The 8,878-nt window shown below is 44.0% G+C and overlaps 1 protein-coding gene across 4 annotated transcripts in view; it reads right to left on the reverse strand.

Annotated features, from left to right (window-relative positions):
* SHROOM2 (shroom family member 2) overlaps positions 1–8,492 on the reverse strand; it is a 132,460-nt gene extending 123,968 nt beyond the window's left edge. For 3 of the 4 annotated variants that reach the window (XM_074814859.1, XM_074814855.1, XM_074814852.1), the window contains exon 1: positions 8,254–8,492. In XM_074814859.1, coding sequence (XP_074670960.1) covers positions 8,254–8,472 — 219 coding nt within the window. In that variant the 5' untranslated portion in view covers positions 8,473–8,492. The remainder of the gene's footprint in view (positions 1–8,253) is intronic. The other variant, XM_074814853.1, reaches the window with a different exon arrangement.
* Positions 8,493–8,878: the final 386 nt, after the last annotated feature.

Here is an 8,878-nt window from a genome sequence, read left to right on the forward strand (position 1 = left end):
CTTCAAAAACCTCCTTACTAAGTACAATTCTTTAGAAACTCTGTACCTAAGAAACATGACAACGTATTTCCTAACCCATCTATCAGAGTTGATGGATGTGGATAAATAGAAGAATTTAAATATTTCAAAGATTCTAATCATTTAGAAATGGAAAGAGAGATTTAAAGGGGGAGAGAGCCAAGCTGGTGGCAGAGGGGAAGGCTTCCTTTCTATATGGGGTGAGGCAGGAGAAGTACAGAGACGCAGGACGTAACACCTTCCCCTCAGTGCCAATGCTACTGTGCCTTTGCCTAAACAGTTTAAAACTTCCAGTTGATTTTGTTGTTTCATTGGGGTTCAGAACAACTTTGGAATAACCATCTCTTTTCTATCACCTCTACTCCATCTGTTTCTACTTATAAGAGGTAACCCAAGAACTGAGTATCTGACAAAAGCTATTTAGTTTCTCAAAGCAGCAATTTGCTGCATTTCAAGCATTTACCGAACAGTCAGCTCATTTTGCCTTGGGAAATTCGGCATACCACAATGACCCTCAGATACATGCAAAGGCCACTAAAAAGATCCCCCAATAACTCATCATGTTGCAGAAGCCATTCTCTTATCTTCATGACCTGAACTGTGTTTACCAAGAATGCCCTGAATTAAATTATCAGAGACTGAATACTGATACCATATTAACTTACAGAGAAGGGAAGTTATCCTAACTTCATAAACGTCATCATCTTTGGTAGGTTATGACTTTGATTAGCTCGATAAATCAAACTGAAAAGCTACGTTCTTGCGATGTTCAGAAACAAAGCAAGAACAATCAGAGAAATAAAGAATTTTCCAACAGTTTTAGGTATAGCCACACATATTGCAAGTAAGCAGACAATAATCTTGCTTGAGCGTATTTCCTCTTACTACAGACACCTACGCAGGCATCTCGGTATCTGTCGAGGAACCATGGGCTTCCTCAGCTTCTCACACAGTTGACAGCAAATGGTAGAAACCTTCAGAAAGCAATTCAGAGCACTTGAACCATGTCTAATTTAAACACTAAAAACCACTTTCCAAAAATATCTAGTTCTATTAAACATCCAGCTTAAGTCTGGGTGAACACCACCAGAAGTCTGCTGCTTGGCAAAGCATATATGAAGGATACAAACACATTCTACAAGCACATCAAGTTGAATTTAAACACTGGTTACAGCTCAAAACTTTGTAGACGTTTCCTATCACTGAATGAATGCATTTAAACAAAAGCATTCAGTTACCCATTCCATAAACCTTATATTCCATCTTGCTTGTATACGACCATAATCTGTGAAGTTACAAGTAGTACAAAAATTAGAACTCCTAAAAATTCACCAGCAGAGTGGCGATAATATTCTGAGGGGGTGAGGAGGGGGCTGGATAGCACAGCATACCTATTGCATAACCTTTAAGAAACTGAAAATATTGTGCTAAGTGGAATTAGAAAGCTTCCAAATTTGTTTCTTATCTTAAAGATAAGCCAGAAAAACACCCCACAGAAACAAAAACCCAGAAAGACTTTCATAAGCTTTACAGAGAGGCATCAATATTTTTCTTTATATTAAACAACCTGCAAATGACCTTATATCAAATAGGCTCAAAACACAGCCAATGAAAAGCAAGTTCGCATAGATTAAACAGATGAAGTCTCAATATAACTGTGCGAATTTTTACTTTACCTCTCTGGGAACTTCTTCATGCACCATCTCTCTCAAATGTACAGCAAGTAAAAAAATCTGCTTAATGGTTGGCACCTGTCTCAAACTTCTGTAATAAAGTCACCCACAGAACTACATACATATACATGGTAGGTATTCTCTGTATAGATTATAAATGCATAGGAAGACTAAACATAAATGGCTTTTTTCAGGAAGAAGAAAGCTCATGCGATGCAATACTGGCTTGGTTACTACTAAACAGTAGTCTTCTCTAATCTATTCACAACCAGGTTTCATCTCCCATTTACATTGTCCTTTCTACACTCCCACATTTTAAATATTCATTAAGCAGGAAAACACACAATGAATCAAGTTCTGCAGGAAAAAAATATATACAATCTGAATAAAGCATATGTAGCATATGCATATATACCACATAAGCCCACATGTTTTCTCCTCTTAAAAAAAACTAAACAAAAACACAAGCATGATGGATAACTAGGTAATAAATGGCATTACTGGCAATCCTCTGACAATAGCAAGCAGTAACTAGAGGTCTCTTGCTGGTCTTTTATTTTTATGCTAATGCCTATGGTAGCATCCAAAATTCATACTGAAAAGTAGCAACAGACCCTAACAACAAGAGAATTTTAAATTGTCCTTTAAATAGACTACATTAATAAACGTTCAAATAGGCAATCCCACTGTCTAACTCCTATTGCAGTAGCCATTCCCACAAAACACACCAATTCCTCTGCCAGACTCCACAGACACAAATGGTTTTGTTTGTATTTTGGTTTAAACTAAAAAAATCAAGATAGATTTGACAGTTTTTGCCTAAGTAGCTGGAAGGGGGAAATGCAGAGGAGAGAAAAACAAGCACTTTGGAAGCAACCAGTATTTCCAAAAGTTTACAGTTTGCTTGTTGTGAGGAAATTTCTTAGTTCTGGTTTTAAACACATTATTCTGACTCCTCCTCAGGAGGATTTTTATCCTGAAATGTAGTGCGAAATGCACAAAGGTAAACTGCAGTTTCAGGACTGCGAGCCCACACACAGGTTTCTTAAATCACACTCTCACACTGTTGACTTCTAAACATGTAACTCAACTGACCTGAAACTTCTCAAGTCACGAGCCTTTTAACCCATCGTTTCATTTCAACTCCATACACGGTTTGTAGATCACATGTAGCAACATCCAAGAGAGCTTTAAAATGCAATTTCCATTACTGGTAGCATTACAACTGCTAATGCTCTTGCAAAAAAACCCCCGTGTCTTAAGCTTCAGACTTCCACAGCCAGACCACTTACACCACATATGAGCATGGTAGGCTCCATCCTGCCACTAAATTAACAGTCATAATAAAGAGTTCATTCAACAGCCATTAAAGTGCTAAAAATGAGAGCATCACCTCACCAAAGTGATCAATCAGCTTGCCAAAGTAAAAAGCAATAGTATCTTCTTGCATCAAAACAAACCAACTCCTCTCTTCCAATAATAGACCTGGGATCCAACAACAGGACACAAAGGTAAACACCACTCAAAACAGTTTCTATAGCACTGAAAAAGCCCCAACTTTTAACATATTTGACAAGGAAAAAAGACAAATAGCTACATGATACTATTTCAATCCTAAAACATTCATTCTAATATATAAACATTTCCTAAAATTTCTCAACAATCAAATTTAACAGTACAAAGATCCAACTCAAACCAATCTTTCCCAAACAATAAACTCCTCCTAAAAGTTAAGAAGTTGAATAAAGGTTTCAAAAGAAATACAGAATGTGATTCGATACATTCTTTTAAAATTGCTGGTTAAGATACACATTCAAATTATGGCCCATACAGGTCAGTAATTTTGCTTGGCTTTGATGACCAAGAGAATATGAATAGAAAATAAAATAGATGAATACTCATTATGTATTATCTTTCTAGAACTGAAGGAAGTGAATTAAATTTGTCAGGATGTGGAGACCTAGATTAGAACTCTCTCTCAACCACAGTACAATGGCTCCTAATAACTTATAAATCAGCTGTTCACACAAATGACTGCATTTACATTGAAGTGGTCAGTAATTTCCCAGGATTACCATTAAATTCTGGTTTTCTGGACATCAAGCTTCACAGCTAAGTTTAAGAAGAACTGCTAATGTCTATGAGCAACGCAGCTCACCTCAAACACCTAACTTGAGAGACACAACTGGAAGAAAATGTCTTTTTTTTTTATTCATTTGTATACAGCACCATTAAACATTTTTTCCCCCCTCTAAATACTGTTGCAGCATAGCAATGCAAATAATTGCTTTTAGTTATATGTTTAAGGCCAAAGGATGAAGAATTACTTAATGAAAACAGTAATCGCTTACTACTGAAATAATAAATTGATACAAGTCACATGGAGAAGTCCTGCAACCAATTAATAGAGAAGCATTCCTTTGTGCAATTGAAATAATTATTAGGTTAAACAAATTACAATTCAAACCCAACCATAGACAGGAGCGCATCAGGAAAGCACAATGGCATAAAGAGAAATAAAGAAAGGTTTGGAGTCTGTCTGATACTGCTTCTTCTTGAAAGACAGCACCTCCAGCTGGGGCATGAATTCGGCACTGATTCAGGAGACAAGAACTCCCATCTACTAAATCAACAACAAAACTTCTTGCAACAGTCCAGGTTTCACTTGGAAATCTTGCTGAAATACCAGCCAAGCCCAGCCTTGATTAGCTTGCAATGAGATCATAGCTTGAGGAGGTATGGCTGTAGGCCCTTGTAAAGCTGATACTAAAGAGGAATTTATTTGATACATCAATCTTTCTTGAAATGCACAGACTATAATGTTTTCATATTTATTAACGAAATAAGGATAACATTGACTGCAGAACAACTTCAGAGTTCCTAAAGATACTGTTAGTACAGGAAGTGAAATGACTTTCTATCCATCACCCACAATCAATGCTGTGACTGACACTACAAGTTGGGCATCTCAGATAAGAGTCATTTTAAAGTAAAAGTAATCAAGATAATGCAGCTATTGGAGATTTTCACAAGATTCACACTTGAGAAACTCAACTTTTCATTTTATTTCCAGTAAGATCTCCTTCTTCTTTGTTTCTTTAAAAAGAGGAAAAAACAAACTGAGGCTTGTGAGACTTCCAATTAAAGTCCTCAAAGTTGTCATTTCATCTTCTGTTGAAATACACATGTTGCTATAAAAAGCAAGTCCTTTCTTCAAGATGTCAAATTAGGCAAGAACAAGCTGCCTGTGGGCAATTTTTTTTGGAATGTTATCATGCACACATGCAGAGATCAGAAAAAATCTAAAGCATTTTTTTAAAGGGACATTATAAAAATAACAAGCAACACAACAACAATGCTAAAAGACTTTTTTCTTAAATATTACCAACACTGCTTGCACGTGGGTGGGGCAAGTTTTAGAAGACCAGCTATGTTTAAAGATCGAGCAAGCTGTATCATGCACCGTTTTTCTCTGTGCCTATTGCAGCAACAACAAAAAGGGCAAGGGGAAAAAAACAAAACCCAACAAACTAGCTAAAAAGGCTTGTGCCTGGCAGGTGAACTTGATATTCTACCTACCTGGTTCGGGACTATTTCTCCAAGTCTTGCTTCAGTTACAGAAAGAAACACTATCACGAAACTGGGAAGCCTGCCCATCCCGCAATGCCAGGGCCCGGTACTGGGCACCAGCAGTGTGACTGCAGGCTGACCTCTCCCTGGGGAAAGCGCTTTCCCTCCCGACATTCCAGTGGCTGAGCACACGCTTATCCCCCTGCTGAGGCTGGACACATTTTCTCCTCTTTAGCATGCCTTCCCCTCCGCGATTATTGGTAGCTTGGTGGATCAAAGGATACTCTCGTTTTAAGTGACTAGATCTCCAGCTAATAAATTCCCAAATAGTGTTTGCAGCTCTGCTTGCCCTGGACTCTCCCTATGATATCTGTAATAAGAAATTTCCTTTCCTGTCAGCAAGTGAAATAGCCACACAACCAGAGAAACTACACAGAAAGTGCTGCAAAATGAACAACATACACTTGCTCACTAGTTTTTCAATTACAGTATCTTCTGGTAGTACTTTTCTGGCAGTTATGATAGTTGTCCCATATATGCTAAGGAAAGCAGTAAATATTTACACCACAGACTTCCCAGCATTTACATAAAGGTGCAACTTCCTTCAAAGGCTGATCTTGCTTTTGAGACAACTGTAAGAAAGCAGACAGGCAGAATTTTAGGAATCCCCCTTAAATAGCTGCTGAGATTCCATTCACACCTTGTCACATTCCTCTCCTTACAAAGTGGTAGTTGGCATCATCCATCCTCACTTCCCCAGAGCTGCCCAGGACTACAGCGAGACAGAGATCCAGCTCACATTTAAGCACAGTTTGAATCCACAAAACCAGGAGTTTTTCCACAGGTATCCTGAAGGATTTTCTTGGATGGGTTTTCTTGGATCTCCTGCTGATGAGCCACCAGCCTACCTGAGAAGGAATGGCACACGCCACAGGGAGGGGAGAGGTGCAGGTGAAGGAGCATCCCCTCTTCCGTGGCAGCTTGGTGATCCCCATGTGCACTCTGTAAGGGGGTAACTCGAGTTCAGGGCTCTCTTCAGCTGCGGAGACAAACTTTACATCTCTTGCTTCAAGGAGGGACTGTTTTAACCACCCAGCATTAAATTATTCTTCCCAGTAGCTTTCCACCACTAGAAGCAGCACAGAAAAAAAAAAAAAACAACAACAAAAAACAACACCAAGATGGGTGGGCCAAATCAAAAGGAAGATTTCGCAACTATAGAACTGTAGTCCTGGGGACCATGGGGGACATGAGCTGCAGTCCCCAGTTTCAAAACTAGTTCTATACACTTGCATCCAACAACAGCAAATTAAAATACACTCAAAAATTTAGACCCAAGGATCCAGGTTGCCTCTTTTTCCCAGGTCAGCACCAATGGACCCAGATTTCTCTTCCACAGAGCAGCACAGTTTCAGGCGGTATCAAGGCTGTGGTTCCACTTCATTATTCCTTTGCAACAGACCCAGTTTATGGAGGTTCCCATCCCCAGCCTCTTCTCTCCACATACCACAGCCACATCGTCATGCCACAGATACTTAAGCGTATTACTTAATACCTAGGTAACATTATGAATATGTATCACTGATCACTCTTTAGATGTAGCACTTATTAGCCGTTACCAGAAAGGTGGAATTATTTGATTTGGCACTTGATAGCTAGTACATACATAGTAAGTAGCTCCTTTCTCCTTTCCTCAAATGCTCCCAGGTTTGACATTCTGTAATTCAGGGTACTGGTAAGAGGCCAACAGAGGTGCAGTCATTTTTCAGCATACACATCTTCTGACACTGACTGTTGTTTCTCGAGAAACAGCAGTAAGGAAGAGACCTAGAAGACGACGGTTTCAAAAGTCCTAGCTTGGAAAGTCCATAATGCAGTTGTTTCAAGGGTGGGAGAAGGGAACAACTAGACAACTCACAATGAAACCAACTGAAAAATAAGATGAGAAGAAATTCTGCTGTAAATAAAACAGGGCTTGTTGACCTCTTGACACTCTCTGTGCACTTCTAAAAAGGGAAGAGGCAGAAGCCACAGGACTTGTAGACAAAGCATATAGATCTTTCCTACAGATCTTGAGCAAAATGTGCTTTGCTAATGTGGATTTTTTTCCAACTACATATGGATCTATTTTAATGTGTTTTCACTGTGCAACAAGAAAGCTGTCTTAACAGCAAAACCCAACAATTACTGGGGATGGGGGTCCTTAAGTCAAAACACAACCAGATGAAAAACATTTTCTAGAAAACGTGATCATTTCTTCAACTCACGACCAATACACTGAGATTAAAGCTGCGAGTATAGAAGGACATACAAAAAAAAAAAAGCAATGAGGAAAAAAACCCCCACAAACCAGAAAGTGCATATATACCCGGGAGCCTCCCCTTCCCCCTCGTCTTCGGCCCATGAATTCGGTCACTATCCACAAGACCTTTTGTTTAAAGGAGAAGGGAGATACAAAAGGTTACCCTCATTATCTTGAATTTGCGAGCGCAACAGCAGCGGAGAAAACTCAGCCTCAGAGCCCGGAGTTTTAGTCTCCCTGTCCCTCTGCGCTGGGAGCCCGGAGGGAGGGAGGGAAGGGCCCAGCACCGGGTCTCGGGCTGCGCTGGCAGCAGCGGCGTCCCCCGGCCAGGTACCAGCGCCCGCAACGCCGGCGCCGGGGTTTTACCGGGGAGCCAGGGCGCCCCGAAGCAGCAGGTCGGGGCCGACGGCGCCCAACAACCTGTTGCCCCGAGCCGGGCGGCTCGGCCGCGCCCCGAGCGCCCCCAGGCACCCGCTCGGCGGGCGCGAACGGCCGCCCCGGGCCTGCGGAGCGCCGCCCTCAGGGAGCCGGCCCGGCCGGCGGCACCTGCGCTGGGGCCGGCGGCGCCGCCGCGGCCGCCCCGGGCTGCGGGCAGGCGGCGCGGCCGGACCGGGCCCGCTGCCACCGCCGGGCTGTCACCGCCGGCGGCACGCCAAAACGGAGCCGGCCGGACCCCCCGGCGCCTCTCACCTTGGTGATGATGAGGGGCTCCCCGTGCTCTCGTCCGCCCTTCAGGGTGAAGCCCCAGGGCGCCCCGCCGGTCAGCAGCACCTCCACCAGCTTGTAGCCCTCCGCTGCCCGCTGCTCCACCATCACCACCACCGGCCCCGGTTCCACCAGCACGGCGCCGAGCCGCGGGTCGCCGCCGGCCAGCCGCTCCCGCCCGCTCCGCAGCCCCACGTCCTCCATGGAGCGTCCCCCGCGCCGCCAGCGGCGCCCGCCGTGGCCGGGGCTCGCCTGCCTCTGCCGGCCGCTCCCCGCTGCGCGCCAGCCGGCGGCAGCCCGCGGAGCCACCTACCCGCCCCGCAGCGCCGGCCCGCCCGGCCCCATCGGCGGCGAGAGAGGGCTGCTCCCGCCCGCCCCCTCCTCCTCCTCCTCCTCCTCCTCAGCCCGCAGTATTGTCTCACGCCAAGGCCAGAACCCGGTGGCGGGGGGGCGGCTCCAACTTGTGGCAACTTAGCGGCGGAGCAAACGCCGCCGAGCAACGCGGGACGCCGAGAGGAGCGCGGCGGGGCCAGGCGCGCCCGCCCCCCTCCCTCCCTCCCTCCCTCCCTCTCACCCACCCGAAAAGGAGGGCGAAACCCGCTTTCCGCCG

This window comes from Strix aluco, chromosome 2, assembly GCF_031877795.1.
Source record: "Strix aluco isolate bStrAlu1 chromosome 2, bStrAlu1.hap1, whole genome shotgun sequence".
Classification (NCBI taxonomy): Eukaryota; Metazoa; Chordata; class Aves; order Strigiformes; family Strigidae; genus Strix; species Strix aluco.